Here is a 19,291-nt window from a genome sequence, read left to right on the forward strand (position 1 = left end):
GAGTCTGATCTGAGACCAACTGAAGGTCCAACTAGAGTCTGATCCTAGACCAACTGAAGGTCCGACTAGAGTCTGATCTGAGACCAGCTGAAGGTTCAACTAGAGTCTGATCTGAGACCAGCTGAAGGTTCAACTAGAGTCTGATCTGAGACCAGCTGAAGGTTCAACTAGAGTCTGATCTGAGACCAGCTGAAGGTCCAACTAGAGTCTGATCTGAGACCAGCTGAAGGTTCGACTAGAGTCTGATCTGAGACCAACTGAAGGTCCGACTAGAGTCTGATCTGAGACCAGCTGAAGGTCCAACTAGAGTCTGATCTGAGACCAACTGAAGGTCCGACTAGAGTCTGATTTGAGACCAGCTGAAGGTCCAACTAGAGTCTGATCTGAGACCAGCTGAAGGTCCAACTAGAGTCTGATCTGAGACCAACTGAAGGTCCGACTAGAGTCTGATCTGAGACCAGCTGAAGGTCCAACTGGAGTCTGATCTGAGACCAGCTGAAGGTCCGACTAGTCTGATCTGAGACCAGCTGAAGGTCCAACTAGAGTCTGATCTGAGACCAACTGAAGGTCCGACTAGAGTCTGATCTGAGACCAGCTGAAGGTCCAACTAGAGTCTGATCTGAGACCAACTGAAGGTCCGACTAGAGTCTGATTTGAGACCAGCTGAAGGTCCAACTAGAGTCTGATCTGAGACCAGCTGAAGGTCCAACTAGAGTCTGATCTGAGACCAACTGAAGGTCCGACTAGACTCTGATCTGAGACCAGCTGAAGGTCCAACTAGAGTCTGATCTGAGACCAGCTGCAGGTCTGATCTGAGGTCCAACTAGAGTCTGATCTGAGACCAACTGAAGGTCCGACTAGAGTCTGATCTGAGACCAGCTGAAGGTCCAACTAGAGTCTGATCTGAGACCAACTGAAAGTCCGACTAGAGTCTGATTTGAGACCAGCTGAAGGTCCAACTAGAGTCTGATCTGAGACCAGCTGAAGGTCCAACTAGAGTCTGATCCGAGACCAGCTGAAGGTCCAACTGGAGTCTGATCTGAGACCAGCTGAAGGTCCAACTAGAGTCTGATCTTAGACCAGCTGAAGGTCCAACTAGAGTCTGATCTGAGACCAGCTGAAGGTCCAACTAGAGTCTGATCCGAGACCAGCTGAAGGTCCAACTGGAGTCTGATCTGAGACCAGCTGAAGGTCCAACTAGAGTCTGATCTTAGACCAGCTGAAGGTTCAACTAGAGTCTGATCTGAGACCAGCTGAAGGTCCAACTAGAGTCTGATCTGAGACCAACTGAAGGTCCGACTAGAGTCTGATCTGAGACCAGCTGAAGGTCCAACTAGAGTCTGATCTGAGAGCAACTGAAGGTCCGACTAGAGTCTGATCTGAGACCAGCTGAAGGTCCGACTAGAGTCTGATCTGAGACCAACTGAAGGTCCGACTAGAGTCTGATTTGAGACCAGCTGAAGGTCCGACTAGAGTCTGATTTGAGACCAGCTGAAGGTCCAACTAGAGTCTGATTTGAGACCAGCTGAAGGTCCAACTAGAGTCTGATCCGAGACCAGCTGAAGGTCCAACTGGAGTCTGATCCGAGACCAGCTGAAGGTCCAACTGGAGTCTGATCTGAGACCAGCTGAAGGTCCAACTAGAGTCTGATCTTAGACCAGCTGAAGGTCCAACTAGAGTCTGATCTGAGACCAGCTGAAGGTCCAACTAGAGTCTGATCCGAGACCAGCTGAAGGTCCAACTAGAGTCTGATCCTAGACCAGCTGAAGGCCCAACTGGAGTCTGATCTTAGACCAGCTGAAGGTCCGACTAGAGTCTGATTTGAGACCAGCTGAAGGTCCAACTAGAGTCTGATTTGAGACCAGCTGAAGGTCCAACTAGAGTCTGATCTGAGACCAGCTGAAGGTCCAACTAGAGTCTGATCCGAGACCAGCTGAAGGTCCAACTGGAGTCTGATCTGAGACCAGCTGAAGGTCCAACTAGAGTCTGATCTTAGACCAGCTGAAGGTCCAACTAGAGTCTGATCTGAGACCAGCTGAAGGTCCAACTAGAGTCTGATCCGAGACCAGCTGAAGGTCCAACTAGAGTCTGATCCGAGACCAGCTGAAGGCCCAACTAGAGTCTGATCCTAGACCAGCTGAAGGTCCAACTGGAGTCTGATCTTAGACCAGCTGAAGGTCCAAATAGAGTCTGATCTGAGACCAGCTGAAGGTCCAACTAGAGTCTGATCTGAGACCAGCTGAAGGTCCAACTAGAGTCTGATCCGAGACCAGCTGAAGGTCCAACTAGAGACCAGTTGCAGGTTGGCTACTCACAGTGAGGACTCTCCTTTCCACCGGCCTTCAGCAGCAGCTTAGCGATGGGTGTGTTGTTGGTCATGATGGCGATATCGAGGGGAGTCAGGCCTTGGCTGTTGGGTGTGTTCAGGTCCAGTTCCTCAGCGGTAAACTGGTAGAGGAGAATCTGCACAGTATCCAGATCCTGCTGCTCCACAGCCTCAAAGATGCAGTCGCTGCCCTGCATGGTCTGAAAGGAGAAATATGGTTTCCGTTTAAAGCTGTACAGGAATTTAAGCTGCACAGCATGCACAGCGGCATGCTGTGAACTGATTCTCTGAAGATATGTGAATCGCTCAGTCTGAATCGAAATTAAAGACTTTGTTCTCCGTAAAACTTTAAAACCTTAAAAAAAATCTAAGAAAATCCAACATCAGATTTAGAAAGTCAGGAGGAAACGCACAGCTGGATCATGTTGGAATACCTGCATCAGTCGATTCAACATTAAAATGGCCTTAATGGAAAACATCTGCTGCAGATGTTCCTGACTGCTGCCAAAGGTCTGGGACCGTCATCCTCCTTCAGGATGAAGGTGTTGGACATTAAGAGTCTGAACTGTGAGAGTTTTAAATGTCAGTTTGGAGCATGAAGCGCTGCGTATTGATCAGCCTCCTCATCCGTCTGCATCTTCCTTTCATGTCTACTGTTGTGGCTGGTCTGTAAATGTCAGTAGGCTTGCAGAGAGAACTGGAAGGCTTTCAACACCCCCCCCAACACACACACACACGTTTGCAGACTTGCAGCATGACCCATCTCGCTTGATGAGTGTGACTGACCAAATGTTTTCGCAGGGCAACAGGAATGACGTGATGATGGAGGCTCAGAAAGAAAAGAAAAGCTGCATCACAGATGGACCGTCTATTGGTACCAGAACCAACTGTAGGTCTAAGACATGAGCATCCTGAGGCCACGGCTCAGAGATCCAGTTAGAGCTGTAATAGATTAGGGCTGACGATCCGCAGACATCACTGTTAACAGGATTATTGAAGCAGCAAACAACACAGTTATTGATCCATGGCTCTGAGAGCCGAGCAGACCTGCAGTTTCCTGCAGCATCAGCGCCGCCCCACCAGCTCAGAGGTCAAACTTTCAAATCAGCCGATTTAATGTTCCACTGAACTGGAAGGACTTTACCTAAACGATCATTTATAAAAATCATCAATTATGGAAACATAATTCTTTTCACTTTATTGATTAAATGTGATGCGTGACGTTAATTGGCGCTATTTAAATAAACTGAATTTAATTGAAATAAACAACACATCAAATTAATAAATTGATTATCAGGCATGATTTTATAAAAAGTTTGATGTTTTGTCCAAAAACCTGAAGGAGAAGTTTGATTTAAAGGAATCAGATCAAACTAAGAGGCTGCTTTGAAAAAAATATTTTATTTAACTGTGTAACTTCAGGTGAATAATTAGATTATTAACCCTTTATAGGACACTCAGTGAAATACTTTGAAAATCAAAATTTCAAGCCAATAGTGTTATTGGAATCCTGGACAATACCTTATTACCTTTCTAACATTTAAAAAATATGGATATTTTGATCACAAAAATTAATGTCAATGTAATAAGAAACGCCAACTCTCCCGAATATATTAAGAAAAATAAAAAAAGTGCTCCCATAAGAAATTCGTGAAAAACAAACAAATCTTTTTTTTTGGTACAACATAAACTTAGAGGCATTAATGCTGATACAAATAAATAAAAAATAATCGCTAACGAGGCTTACAAACTTTTAAATTTACTTTTTTAACTTTTATGTTAGCTTTTTACCATTTAATTGACTTGTTAACCGTTTTTCCCCAACTTAATTTACAATAGGAAATCAATAATTCAAGGGCTCCTCTAATTGGTCAAAGGCCAAAATAAGATGTACAGCCATGTAGCAGGATCTTTGCTGAATCGCTGGATATAGATCTTGTGCTTCTATTCTATATCATATCTGCTTTATTTCTCATCATCAGTTATTTAATTTCTAAGAAGATAATAATCTCCGATAATAATCTCAGGTAATAATCTCAGGTAATAATCTCAGCTAGTTTAAAATGCCGTAATCCTGGCTCCTAGGCGGAGAAAATTTAAAGTTCTGCAGTTATCCTGGTACCATGTCTTGTTTCTGTCCCTCAACCACTATAGCTGCCTCCACACTCTGTGGATTCCTGGAACCCTGGATCTGTCTGTTCCTGCATGGATCGGAACCACTGACCGGTGTAGGTACCAGATTGACTCGGGCTGCCAGATTGACTCGGGGGCCTGCGCCTTTTGATGACGTCACAATATGTGCAAACGTTAAAACAATTATGTATTGTGACGTCATCAAAAGGCGCAGGCCCCCGAGTCAATCTGGCAGCCCGAGTCAATCTGGTACCTACACCGGCTTGTGGACTCCTGGATTCCAGAACTGTTCCTGCCTGATCTGTATCCATAACCTGGATTGGATTCCTGCCTGCTCACTGAGGTTGGTGCATTGGGGAGGCTAAATCCTGTCTTCCTTGGAGAGGATGGACTGCACATTTTAACCAGGTAGGTGACTCAGATAATCATCTCCTATCAGACGATCGTGGTCACTCACCTGTGTTCCTCGGCACCCCCCCCCACCCCCACCACGCCGTCTCTGCTGAACTCACCGAGGCTTTTCGCAGACGGTCCGTTTTTCCAAAGAAGTAGGCATCTTCAAAGGAGGAGGTGCTTCCTCGCAGCTTTTCGGATAAGTTCCTGTAGAGGCGCTTGGCAGCGCTGGGTGAGGCTGGCCCACCGGGACACTTTCTGGTCTGAGACAGCTGCAGGTTCTGCATCTGTTGGGTCATAACGGCTGGGAGGTGTCTGTGGATGGGAGCATGATGAAGAGTTAGAGGTCTGCAGGCCTTTAAACCAGCAAACACATCAAAGAAATTTCGTTGACACTCATTATTTCAAGACAATAACGAAAACTGATGAGGCAAACATGGATCTTTGATGGCGAGAGTATGACGACTCAAAAAAACAGGAAAAAGGAGAAGAAAAGATTAAAGAAAGAGGAAATAAAAGGGAGAAAATGTACATTTTCAGTCTGCTTCATCACCTGCAAAGAGATGTAAAAAGAACAGAACAACCACGGACATGGTATATGAGATACAATAAAGTAATACCTAGATACTATCGCTGAAGTATAAGTAGTATTATTTAATCTGACATGTACTCTGTGTTACCTGAGGATCAGAATATGGGCTTTCTGTGTGGAAGTGAATCTCTGAGTACCTGGAACCAAGCACCTGTAGTTGATTATGAGAGTGCACTTGTGCCTGTAAAGTTTTTCCAAAGGGAAAATGCTCAATAGTGGTTGTGAAGAGCCAAAGACGCGCCCCTCCAGAGCACAGAGGCGAGCACCGGGAGACCCAAAGCCCCAGACGCCCATAGGGACCCGAAGAGCAAAGGGGCCCAGGAGGAGCCAACCCAGGAAATCCTTCCCCCCACCGAGGGAGGAGAAGAGACGGCCCCGAGGAAGCCCCCCAGCCACCGCAACGCCGAAGCCCAGAAGAATTGCAGGGACGAGGCCGCGGGCTCCACCAGCAGCCAGCCACCCCAAAGTAGAACCGTCAATGGGCCCCGGGAACCCAAGGCCCCAGGGGCGACGCGTCCCCTGCAGGGGCCCCGACCGAGCCCCGGGGGGCCAGGCCCCGTGAAGCTGCTGCCAAAAATAAGCCAGTACCAGCCCGGGCATCCACCCCCAAAGGTCCATCCCCAGGTCAGATGTTTCAAATGCATCATTGTGCTGTAATCTGCTGAGCAGTATCAGCTGTGCTGCTCCGTCCTGTTTGGTCACTTCATCCATCTGCCGTGCAGTCTGCGCTTTAAGCTCTACTCTGATGGTTCGCTCTCAGCAGTACGGCTCTTCCTGCTCTCGCTACTTAATAAACTAGATGTGGCTGATCATCCTCTGCCAAGCGTAAAGAATCCCTTTGTCTAACTATCAAGATTTTATTTCTTCCAGCTCACAATAGGTGATGCTAAACATTCTTTAATTTCTACCAAAAAGAATCTCTAAATTATATCCAAAGAAAATATTTCATTGCATTTTGTTTATTTTTGGATAAAGCTCCAGATGAAAAGGTTAATAAATCTTTGAATATTTCTCTCTCATTGTTCTCGTTTCTATTTTTTTAAATATGATGTAAATGTTTCCTTGTATTGTCATTTAAACATTTTCTCTGTTTCCTTGAAATATTTTAACATTTTAGTAGCATATTCATTCAGTTTAGGTCTGGGTTGCCATGACAATACAAGGCAGTTATGGAGGTTCTCAGTATTTTTTTAATATCAAACCCTGTGAATTTAAATCTTCTTTGACCCCTGAGCAGCAGGAACCGAGGGGGAAATTCGCAGAAATAAATCTAAAATTACCAAAGTAGAAAGAAGAATGTTTTTTTTCTTTGCTTTTTCGGAGTAATGCAGATTTTATTGATCTGTGTTTAATGCATAATTCATAGTAGATCAGGAAGTGTCTAAAATCCTTCCTTTATTGGACATTTTGTTAGCTTGTCTGTCTGCTATATTAACCAATAGGATCTGTTGAACTAGATCTGCTATTTTCACAGCTTTTGTGAGAAACTTTTTTATAAAGTAGGGCATTAATTCATAAAAGTTCATTTGAATTCTTTAAATCAAAGTTTTCTGTCCAACAGCAATGATAAGCTAGACATCAGCATTCTATACCCAGCCAATGTAGCAACTAGGATAGAGCTGTCAGTCTGGGAAAGAATCTGGTTCTTATTCCAAATTATAAAGGTTCACTTTTTTTGCAACTTAAAACTGACTAAAACCTTTTTAAGTTTTAGTCGACTAAAACTATCCCATATCGTAATGACTAAAATATGATGAAGACTAATAATTGTTTTCGTCCTGAAGACTAAAACTAAATCTAAGATGGCGCTAAAAACAACCCTGACCATGAGAACATAAAAAAAAAAAATAGTTCAGCTGGGAAAGGATCCCTGGAGTCAGAAGGAATCACCTTTCCTTACTGGAGTATAAAGATCACAGCAGCATCGGTCAGATTATAGCAGAATAGAAGAAGATTAAAGGAAAAATCTGCTCATCAAAGAATAATCAATGGATCATTAATTATACCTAAAACTAATACATTCACAGTGATTTAATGAATTTAGCATTAATTACTAACCAAATAAAAACAATCATTTTCGTCACGATCACTGAGTCTGGGAGCGGCCATCTTTGCCCAAATATAGTAGCCCCTCCCTCCTGCCATCTTCCAGCAGTGACGTCACGGTGCGGTAAGCCTAGCGCCATTCTCCCCGCTTTACAAGCTAAATCAATGGGAACTACTAGACACATCTGCAATCAACAACAATTATTGAAGATTTCCAGAGGACTTCACCATTGAAATTCACCAGAGCTATAGTGAAACTGACAATGCCCACGTGAGCAGACTTTTCCTTTAAAAACCCTCCAAGCATTGCTGTGACGTGTTTGACTATCATCATCTAGAGTACAGCAAGAGCTCACTAGCTGATCTTCTACATGAAGCATCCATGTTATCAGAGAACTTCCTGCTGAGCTCAGCTGCAGCCCTGACAGGACTCTGATGTTTGGACTCTTGCTGCTTCACTGTGAGAAACATCAGCATCATGACGAGTCAGACCAACAGCTCCCATAGTTACAGCTGGAGTTTGCAGCTCTTTCACCTCCATGAAGGTCAGATGTTCGGTTGCTTCTCCCTGTGAATGTGCTGACCTTTGAAGGTCTGACAGGAAGACCTGCCCTCTCCTGAGAAGCTGCAGCTTCTGCTCTCAGTCACCGGCAGCTTTGGGGCTCTACACTGGTGGAGTCCAACATCTCAGTCAGCATCACTGACCTTTTAACTGACACTGCTGGCATTTCTATGGACAAAATGAAACCTTCTGAGGAGGCTAAGAAGAGAAAATGTGAAAGGGATCGTACGCGAGGAAAAACAAGAGTCCATCTTGGAAAGGAGTTTGTTCGTTGGCGCAGGCTGAAAGAAGAAGCCGGATGTAAAACTTTATTATTAGACTGCTTAGTTAACACTTTGCTCCTAGTATGCAGTGAGAGATCTTTGTTATTATTTTCTATATTAAGTAGAAGCAAAATACGGGCAGTTACAGGTCTATCGCCCCTAGTGGCCAAAACTTAAATGGTGTGCTTTTAAAGGAAAAGTCGCTCATATTCAGAATTCAAACTTCTGAAAGTTCTTTAAATCTGAAATGATTCCATCCTGTTCAATAAATGATCAGTGTTTTTAATTCAGAGTAATTTTCATGTGAATGTGCTTTACTGGAGGCATCCATGTTTGTCAAAGAACACTACTGCCACCTACTGGTTAGTGACATTGTCACGGTGCGGTATCGGCTGTTGATCAAGTCCCAGTGCTGTATCTGGTGTTTGTCACAACGCGCTATTATCCAAGTCATCTTGAAAACATTCTTCTTCCAAATGTTGGCTACATATTACGGGTTTTTTCTCTGGCCAGAAGTTCGATGGCAAATCCTCCCTCTTCAAGTTGGCGATCCAACGACCAACCCGTCCGTGGAGGATCAGGAATCAGAAAGGTGGAATAACTCTTTGTTTCACTTTTACCCGATGTATTCCAGCATCCAGCTGCCATGCACGTGGGCATTGTCAGTTTCACTATAGCTCTGGTGAATTTCAATGGTGAAGTCCTCTGGAAATCTTCAATAATTGTTGTTGATTGCAGATGTGTCTAGTAGTTCCCATTGATTTAGCTTGGAAAGCGGGGAGAATGGCGCTAGGCTTACCGCACCGTGACGTCACTGCTGGAAGATGGCAGGAGGGAGGGGTTACTATATTTGGGCAAAAATGGCCGCTCCCAGACTCAGTGATCGCAACGAAAAATATTGTTTTTATTGTTTTACTGATTAACACTAAATTAATTAGATAACCGCAAACGTATTAGTTTTAGAAAAAACATAATGATCCGTTGATTATTCGTTGCTGACCGGACTTTTCCTTTAAAGTTGTAGGGAAACAGCCGTTCCAAGCGTTTCATTTCTGAATTCTAAATGAAGAGGGTGGATTGTTGTGGCAGAAGGTTCACAAGCAAGTTTGGTTGTGGCCGGTTTCTCTGAAGCATCTTGCTAACCAGTTAGCAACTTAGTGGTAGCAGGTTCCCAATGGGAAATTCCATTGGGACCAAGTAGCACTAAATTGGTGACTTAGAAACGACGCTGTCAAGGAACGCTATGGACAGCGGAAACATGCAAGAGGAGGAGAGTTTAGTGTCGGAGGTCGTGGATGAGTCTCCTCCGTCATCCATTTTTTATTTAGAGGAGGAAAGCGGGGACGAAGATGTTGTGGAAGAGGACGCCAGGGCGGCAGAAGCTTGGTTTGGTGTAGAAGGCTTCCAGCCGTACATGTTTGAGCCCTTGCCTCGCAACGCTGCCAGTTCTGTTAGCTCTACGCCTGCCGAAGACACAGACGTCGATCCCCGTGAACACTGGGACGCAACTCAATGGGAAAGGAAAGGATTCTGATTTCAACCGTTGCGTATATTAGCTGCGACATATGAATCAAGATGCTATGACCGAAAACATTTGATTGACGGATGACCATTGATATATGATTGGCCGAATTTAGGTGTTCAGGCTGACGTAGAACTAAGTGGCCTGCAGAAGATAACGGAAAAACACAGATTTTAGGAGAGGATTTTTATTTTATAGAAATGTTCTAAATTTTGGGACAATATGTTCTGATAAGGAGAACATTTATATAAATGTTTAAGCCTGAATGATTTGACATTTAAATATGATTTCCCTACGACTTTAAGAAATTAGTTTTTGAGCTGCTATTAAAAAAATCCCTCCTTGCATAATTTACATTTTAAAGTGCTTCTGAAATGGTTCAGAAAGATGTTCCTGGGTTCTGTATTTTGTTTGACACTCAGTACAGGAGTAAATGGAGAAGCAGTGATACGGTTCTGAGTCATTTTCTCATCACTGTTTCCCAACAGTAACAGTTTCACAGCAGATATTAATCCAGTGTTTGGTAGGGCAGTGCTGGTTCTGTGGTGCTGCATGAAACAAGCCCGTCTCCATACAGCTCCTCGCATTCTTTAGGTGTGAAGCAGCTGCTAACGGCGCCTCGGTAGCACGACACACACCTGCAGCGTGTCGACACTCTCAGGCTACACCTGATTGTTGAGCACTTGTCCCAGCGGGACGTCGGGATCGACGGTTGGCGCGGCATGTCGATGTTACAGTCATTACACCTAATGGCTCTAGAGCGAATCTGCTTGGAAGCGAAACCCCATTAGTGACGGTGATTATGTGGCAAAGCTGCTAATGGCTCATTTTCAAGTGTTCACTGGTAAATTGATCAGCAATAAAATCCCCTGATGAACCAATAATCTGCTCTGATAGGCCTGCAGGCAAACAGCTTTTCTGTTTTCCAGCAGTTTTGTAATAATAAGGTGGAAATGATTCACATATTAAAGAACTGATGAGGGAGAGGATGCACATCTTCTTCCACTTCAAAGAGGAAAAAACATAAAAAAAAGAAAAATGTTAATGGTTTTACTCTGTGCTTTTCTCATAACTACAAACTGAGCAAAAATCCAGAAACCACAACAGCTTTTAAAACCCCTTATCAGCAATGACTCAGCACTCGTTTGGTTGGTCTGAATATTATCCCACTCTTCCTCACAGCATTGCTTCAGTTACCAACGTTTTCTATAAAGTTCTCTAAAGGTCCCACCATCTTAAGGTTTATTAGATGGTTGCAGAACCTTTTCAGCCAACCTCCTGATGACTGCAGCTGTGTTTGGGGTCATTGCTCTGTTGATTAGCCTGAGTAGATCAATGCCCCATTTCCACGACCCTCTGAAACCGACCCGAGTTTAGGCCGAGCTTGGATCAGTTAACCGTGCAGAGTCTTACGACACATCAAGCTAGCACTGTTCCTAGCTTCCTATTAGTGGTCCATGACATTACAGCTCCCAAGGCAGGAATTATGCAAAAAAAAAAAAAAAATGGCGGCACCCATAACCTGGATATTGTACCTGCCCAAATTTCAATGAGAGCCGTCTCTGCATCATCCCAGCTCGCGCCACGCTCTTCTGATGCCATGTATTGTTAATAGGCTAAGAAGAAGTTTCTGTTGGGATCTGGAGGCTTGTCAACCTTTCTCCACCAGAGGGAGCCTGAGATCTTCCTCCTGAGGGCTGAGCTGACTTCTGCACACCTGTTTCCCATCTGCTCATCTGGAGGCTTTCTTAAGGAGGAGGAGGCTGACACTTCCCTGCCAGAGTGTTTGCCAGTAATGGTACCAGCAAACCTGAGCCAGCTACTCTGATCTGTTTTCCTGATTTTTTTGAGAACCTCTCTGACTCTGTGTTCTTCTGCCTCTCAGATCCTGACATATCTGGTGATCAGTCAACTCCTGGAGAAAACTCGCTGCCTGGAACCTGCCTGTCTGCCCTCAGCCTCCGTCTCCGCCTCTGCCCTCAGCCCTCAGCCTGCCGGTCAGAATACCCCCTGAGCAGGTATTAACCCAAACCGCCGTTAAACAGCAAGTTTCCTGGATCCACTCTAACCGATCTGTCCTCCTCTAGTTGCTTCCCTCCCGTGACCAGCCTGACGAACCAAGACCCCGTTCACATTTCTCAGAAAACATTGTCAATAAACCTTTTAACTTTTTCCTGTCTCTTGAGTGTTTCTGCATGTGGGTTAGAAGATTAATCCCCAACATGACAGTTTCATGTTGTGAATAGGTGAAGAGAACTGTCAATTACGAAGCCGGACACGCCGGAAAACTCGTGAAACGAGTGTAGTCCTGTTTCGGTGACTAACTGGATGTGCTCTCTTCATCCTCTGACATGGGAGCTGGCTCGGAGCTCGTCTGCCTGGCTGTGTGTTTCCTGGACGGGGCCGCCTGTGGAGCTGGTTGACAGTTGCCTTTTGTATCTATGCTTCTTTTTCTATGTCTGCTTCTGTCTCCTTGAACCCCAGTGGGCCTCAGCAGATGGCCGCTCACACTGAACCTGGTTCTGCTGGAGGTTTCTTCCTGTTCAAAGGGAGTTTTTCCTCTCCACTGTCGCTACAAGCATGCTTAGTGTGAGGGATTGCTGAAGAGTCAATGAGTCGATGCAATCAGCTGGTTTTCCTTAGATAGAAAACTTTGAATCAATCTGACTGGATGATTTGGTGAACTGGAAAGTGACCTGAGATGCCATGATGTGAATTGGTGCTATTGGTGTTCATGCTCTCTTTGTTATCAGGTAACCGAGCAACAGATGAACCGCGCCGAGCTCTACTGTTGAGCTATTACCGTGTTAGCGTGGTTCGGTTGTGTCTGGCACAGTCCAGTTCAGCTGTATTCCATTTACACTCAAAGTTATCTCAACTGCGGTGCTTGAACCGTTCTCACTTTCAAAAGGGAAGTGTAAATGGAGTATAAGATTGAGTTTCTGGTCAGTTAGACCCACATCCCACTCTGAGTTTATGATCCACTCGGTGACTGAAGAGGGCTCGCTTCTGGAGCTGCAGACTCAGCCAAATTTCTTTTCCCAAATATTTCTACTTCAACCTCATCTGTTAAAAAAAACATTGTTCCACTGGTCTAATTGCAGATACAGATGCACCTAAATCACAGAAGAGGCTTTCTCCATAAACCCTTCCCTTCAAAGGAATATTTTCTGAGAGGGAAGAAATTCAAAATATGACTCATTTCTGAGGATAAAAAAGGCACATTTAAAATGTGTCTGACAGTAATGGGCAGGTCTCTTCACTTCTAGAAACATTTATCAAGATGTCAGATTAGATGGCTGCCTCCTGCTGGAATCATCATCATTTGAATCACCTGTGAGATTAGTTTCTTCAGGTGTGCATTCATAGATCAACACAAATTTCAGCTATGAATGCTTCTACACCAGAGGTGCTCACAGGAAGGTTTTTTCTACCTCCCTATGATGCTCTCCTGCTCCCATCCTGCATGTAGTTTGTTTCTAAATCCTCTTTCCCGCTGAAATTAACGGATTAATTAGGGTTTTTTTTTCAAACATGGATGGACAACATTTGATTCCTCGCTGTGTGGTCTCTGTCCCCTGCAGCTGCATGTCTGGTGACACCATCACGCTGGGTTAGTGTTTAGGATGTTATCAATGTGACAGAAATCAGGGAAGTAAACAATGGAGAGCAGCATGAAAGGAAGCCAGCGCGTAGTCAGTCTGCTTTATTGTTTCTCTTTATTATCTGCCTGAATCCATCTCACCAGAGATGCTCCGTGTTTATCAAATGGAAACAGAGTTGATTCTGCTTGTTAGATCAGAGGCGACTGGCGCGGTGTGATGTCCGTACGTTGCGTTCAATGGTATCACGTAATTAGGCGTGTCAACCTGGCTCTGGTGTTCCCACAGCATGCCGGGTTTCTTGCCGAGTCGTTTGACCCGGGTAGACACGAGTCAGTCAGCTGCCACTAAAAGCCCATTGATCCTGGGTTTAAACGGGTTTATGGGTCAATGGGAAAGGGGTAACAGATGATCCAGCAACATTCATCCACAGCTGCACCACAGCCCTGGTCAAACCGAAGCACAGCCCTTTTATTAAACACACCGTGGAGAACATGCTTCTGAGACCCTGTTACAACCTGCAGCGTCATCAGCCGGGCTGATCGCTACAGTCCCCTGGTGAGGATGATCCACCCGGTTGGTTGAACTGAAACCAGTACTGGTGGATAAAACAGACCCGTTGGCTGAACCTGTCTCCCTAACAAACGCCTCAGATAAAAACCAGGAAGGAAAGAAAAACTGAATATGAGCAATAAACACTTTTTCCTCTGATGGTTTTGCTAAATGCTGGAATTACATCAGTAATGTGATCATTAACTTAAACCTAGACGGTCCTTCATCATCGGTCAGCATCAATAATGCTTGAAAGAAAACCTTTTTCTTTGTTCAAACGTTATTGGTCCCAATTCTCCATTTAATGCGGTTTTAGTTACGATCACAGGATGAGCCTGAGTAACGTCCTGCAGGTCAGAGAGGTTTTCTGAAGACCAGTAGATTCTGAGGATGCATCAAAGAGATCAACATAGAAATATGTTATCGAATCTGAAAACCAACATCAGTGTTTGGCCCAAAAGGTGCATCTATTTAATATTAATGAGTCACATCAACAATGAGTTATAGGAGACAGATATTGGGGGGGTTCTGTTCGTCTCCACTGAGCGGCATCACTTCGTCGGCAGCGGAAAATCTGTCAGTTAAAAGTAGAACAAGTGCCATGTCCATCCACTGGATTCAATTCTATTCAGTTTATTTCTATAGTTCCAATTCACATCATGTCATCTCAGGTCACTTTCCAGTTCACCAGATCATCCAGTCAGATTGATTCAAAGTTTTCTATCTAAGGAAAACCAGCTGATTGCATCGACTCATTGACTCTTCAGCAATCCCTCACACTAAGCATGCTTGTAGCGACAGTGGAGAGGAAAAACTCCCTTTGAACAGGAAGAAACCTCCAGCAGAACCAGGCTCAGTGTGAGCGGCCATCTGCTGAGGCCCACTGGGGTTCAAGGAGACAGAAGCAGACATAGAAAAAAAAGCATAGATACAAAAGGCAACTGTCAACCAGCTCCACAGGCGGCCCCGTCCAGGAAACACACAGCCAGGCAGACGAGCTCCGAGCCAGCTCCCATGTCAGAGGATGAAGAGAGCACATCCAGTTAGTCACAGTCAGAGAAACAGGACTACACTGGAAAACAGGCCAAGCTCCAACATCTAGAAACAAAGGTGTTGATGGCAGCAGCACAGCTGATATTTCTCTCCAGGATGGAGTCACAGCCAAACAGGAACAGACCAGATGAAGCTACTATGAGAAAAAGCAGAGAGAGCAGAACGTTAGAGATTGAACTAACAGATTCTGCAGAGTGGGAGAATAGAGATAGAATGAAGCAGAATGATGAAAAAGGGGTCCCTATGTCCTCCAGCAGTCTAAGCCTATAGCAGCAGAACTATAGAGATAGCTCAGGATAACCTGAGCCACTCTAACTAGAAGCTTTATCAAAAAGGAAAGTTTTAAGCCTAGCCTTAAAAGTAGACAGGGTGTCTGCCTCACGGACTAAATGGATCCTTAACGGTATCTGCTTTTTCAGATAGAAACAGATGAGTGGTGTAACAAAATTTTTATTACATCCTTTAAATACTTTGGGGAAACACTGAATGTTTCATTTTCTAATGAGTTGTTTTAGCGGGAAGCTGTGAGTCGACAGCTGAAGGACTCTCTTCAGGTTCAGCAGCAGCTAATAATCCATCCACACACCCTGAAGTGTGCAAAGCGTAGCTTTAATCACAAGATCTGAAGAGAGAAAAGGGAGAAGGAAGACTCATCCTCCCCTGACATCCAGCGGTTGCCAACTATAACGACCTTCAGAGGAACTTCAGTGTTTCCTGTCCTGCAGCCCTAACACAGAGAGGCGTTTTCTTCCACTCTGCAGCTCTGATGGCGCTCTTCACAACGCAGCCACGTCAGGTAGAAAGCAGCGCAACAAGAGCAGCAATTACACACTCCAGCGGTCCGATCAACAGACGGGGGGCGTGTGAGAGAGACAGAGCCACTCAGCGACTGTTTGAGGGGGAAGTAATCGACCTTCAACAGAAGAAGAAGACGTCAGAGATAATGTCCTGCATCGCAGAGCGTCAAGTTGTTTTAATAACACCAATAACACAGACTTTAAACTACTGGCAGCGCGAAGCCAGTTTCAGTCTCTGAGGTTTAGACAAACTTTGGATTTTTGGGTGATGGTCAGACAAAGACCGGTTTAAAAAGCCCTTATCAAGAAACTGAGGTACGTGACCTTGCCCGATACAGCAGAGCTGGGACCCCACCCTGGAGTTGGGGTGAATTGGTGAGCGCCTGGTGGTGAGGTTCTTCCTCATGGGATCTGGATGGGTCCAGGCCAAAGGATTGACACAAGGCCCTCCCCAGTGAGCCCACCACCTCCAGGGGGAACCATGAATAACCGCTGCAGAGAGGATTGGGTGACAGTCAGAGGCAGAGAAGAAGGTGATCTGAGGGCCCTTAAACTAACTTTTAGGATGTGGAATGTCACCTTGGAAGGGAAGGTGCCTGAGCTTGTACAGGAGGTGGAGAGATACCAGCTAGAAAAAGTCACATTGCCTGTGCTCTGGAACCCAACTCCCTGAGAGAGGCTGGACTCTCTTCTACTGTGAAGCGGTCCGCGGGAAGAGATGGAGGGCGGGGGTCGGACTGATAGTTTGCTCCAAGCTTAGGGACATGTTGGAGTTAACCCCAGTGGATGAGAGGGTAGGATCCCTGCACCTTCGGGTTAGGGGGAGGTATCTGGTTTCGGTGTTGGATAACGGCCCCCATAGGAATTCCATCATTCTGCTCGAGGACTTCAACGCTCATGTGGGAAACAATGGAGGGGTGTGATTAGGAGGAACACCCCTGAACCCCAATAGTGTTTTATTATTGGACTTCTGTACAAGTCACAGATTGCCAATAATGAAAATCATGCTGTCCATCAGGCTGTCCATCAGTGCACTTGTGACCGGAGGTCGGAGGTCCATGATCGACTTTGTAGTCTTGCCTTCTGGCCTCTGGACGCATGTCTTTGACACTTGGGTGAATAGAAGGACAGAGTTGTCCACTAATCGCCACCTGGTGGTGAGCTGGATGTGCTGGAAGAGGAGGAAGTCAGACAGAGTTGTCAGGCCAAAGCAAGTAGTGTGGGTCTGCTGGGAATGTCTGGTTGAGCCGTCGATCAGGGATGTATTCAACTCCCACCTCTGGGAGAGCTTCTCCCAGATTCCATTGGAGGCTGGAGACATGGAGTCTGAGTGGGCCATGATGTCTGCCTCTATTGGTAAAGCAGCCACGCAGGAAAGGTCTGCAGCGCCTTTCCTGACGGCACCCGAAGCCGGTGGTGGACACCTGCAGTAAGGGATGCCGCCAAGCTGAAGAAGGAGTCCCTTATCCGACCTGGTAGGCTTGGGTTCCGCTGGCCCGGTGGTTTAAACTCTAGCCTGGGAGGAGTTTGAAGAACCCATGAAGTGCAAGTCTTCCTCTTATCCAGGATTGGGTCGCAGGGGCAACAGCATCACCAGAGACTTCCTGACATCCCTCTGCCCAGACACCTTCTCCAGCTCTGCCAGGGGAAGCCTGAGGCACTCCAGACCAGCAGAGAGACACGACTAACCAGTAAACCTGGCTTTGCCTTTTCGTTCAGGTTTGCAGTTGCTGCATTATAGCAGCTGCTGCACTGATCTTTCTCTCGAACCCCTACTCCATTCTCCCCTCACTCATGAACAGGACCCCAAGATGCCTGAAATCCTCCACCTATGGCAGGAACTGTCCTCCAACCTGAAGGAGACTAGCAACTTTTTTTATCAGCTCTGTGGACCAAATGCTTCTGTTTTATGCTTTGGTCCAATTTTACTTTTAAAGTCCCATGTTCAACAGTTCAAATAACTCTATGCAGACATAATTACCTCTGGAATAAGCAGCAATCATCTGTTCAGGAAGAGACAGTGTTTGTTATCTGGGGAAGAAGGTATAATGGTAATAATTTACAACGGAACACGTCTGGGTTAGGCAGTCGTACTCAGCACCCAGGGTTAAAGGTTTGTCTTTTTCTGGCTTTTCATTTCATTTAATCTTTTCATCAAACCAGTTTGCCTCTCTCTACTCAATTTAAAACCTACGTTGTTCAGTAAATGTTCAATAAAATATTTTATATATTTCTTTTTACACTTCTGTGGTCCAGACAGGGAGTTGGGCACGTCTATATGAAACTAGTGGCAGTACAAAAAGAAGCCACCCATTTTCTGCACCAACAGCTGTGTGCTTTTTAGAGACACATCCAGGAGGTCAGCAAAGATTTCCAGCTCTACTCTAAAGCCTGGTTTATACTCAGCAACCTGGCTGTAGTGCCGTCCTGACGCCTGGCACACCTCGGACACTATCCCAGACACAATGCACGACGCTAGTTTGTAGCTCTGTAAGAAGCCAAAACATCCGGGGCTACAGCCAGTCTTTGGGGAACACTCACGTCTGGCGTTGGATGAGGGGTTGTATACGGCGAACAAGCTGGTCAAACCTACACACCGATACCAACAATCCTAGCTAGTTCCTGATTGTCCCTCTTGCGTTGTGGCGTAGAATAACAGCGCAGACCACGCTACAATATTGAGCATAAATCAAAAATATTTGCGTCATACCTGCGACAAGCTAACGGCGACACACTGCTGCGGGAGGATAACCAGCCCTTAACTCTGCAGCAAAATCTCAGAAACAGAAAAAAGTTTAAAAAGCAGAAATGTTACAAAAGGGCCGAACGTGTGTGGAGCTTCAGTTTGCAGAGAAGGGATTTGAGGCCTGGTGGTTAAAACACTATGAAGGCTGCAAGTTCAAATCCCACAACCTGTCCCCCTGCCTCCCTGAACAGGAACCTGGGCGCTCCAATACTCTCAAAGTTAAACAGGTTAAATCGCGGTCAAATTTCCTTGTGATGCACAATTTAGGTAAACAACGAAGTTGATGGTCATTATCCAGAGATGGAGCTTTAAAAGCAGCTGTAGATCACAGATGTGTGTACTGGCTGCAGTCATCCTTCATCCCTGAACCAGAAACCTTCTGCAGCTGCTCAGATAACAGCACAGTTTATCTGCAGGTCAGCACGGTGGTGGCAGCTCACATAAACATGCTACTCATCGACACAAAAACACACTGCAGCTTCTCTCATTTACACTACATTGTACATAATTCATACAAACACTTTAGACTTGATGTTAGATTGTGCTCCAGGAACTCAGACCTTGACTTTGACCTGTTGTCTGAGAGAATCTTCAAACCTTTTAAGCAGCAATGAAATCAGTGTCTGTTATAAATAGATCTGACAGGCCGTGTGATGCATGAACAGATTTATCTAAGAAATGTTGCTCTTTGTTCTTAGCCAGTG

General features: G+C 45.3%; 1 protein-coding gene across 2 annotated transcripts in view; it reads right to left on the reverse strand.

The window, feature by feature from the left end:
- The window catches only part of ankfn1 (ankyrin repeat and fibronectin type III domain containing 1), a 140,425-nt gene that overhangs the window by 41,510 nt on the left and 79,624 nt on the right, over nt 1-19,291 (reverse strand). For both annotated transcript variants that reach the window (XM_038269697.1, XM_038269698.1), the window contains 2 exons: nt 4,972-5,167; nt 2,316-2,526 (listed from right to left, as the gene is read on the reverse strand). In XM_038269697.1, coding sequence (XP_038125625.1) covers nt 2,316-2,526; nt 4,972-5,167 — 407 coding nt within the window. The remainder of the gene's footprint in view (nt 1-2,315; nt 2,527-4,971; nt 5,168-19,291) is intronic.

Source organism: Cyprinodon tularosa, unplaced genomic scaffold (assembly GCF_016077235.1).
Source record: "Cyprinodon tularosa strain WSP-4 unplaced genomic scaffold, ASM1607723v1 ctg736, whole genome shotgun sequence".
Taxonomy (NCBI): domain Eukaryota; kingdom Metazoa; phylum Chordata; class Actinopteri; order Cyprinodontiformes; family Cyprinodontidae; genus Cyprinodon; species Cyprinodon tularosa.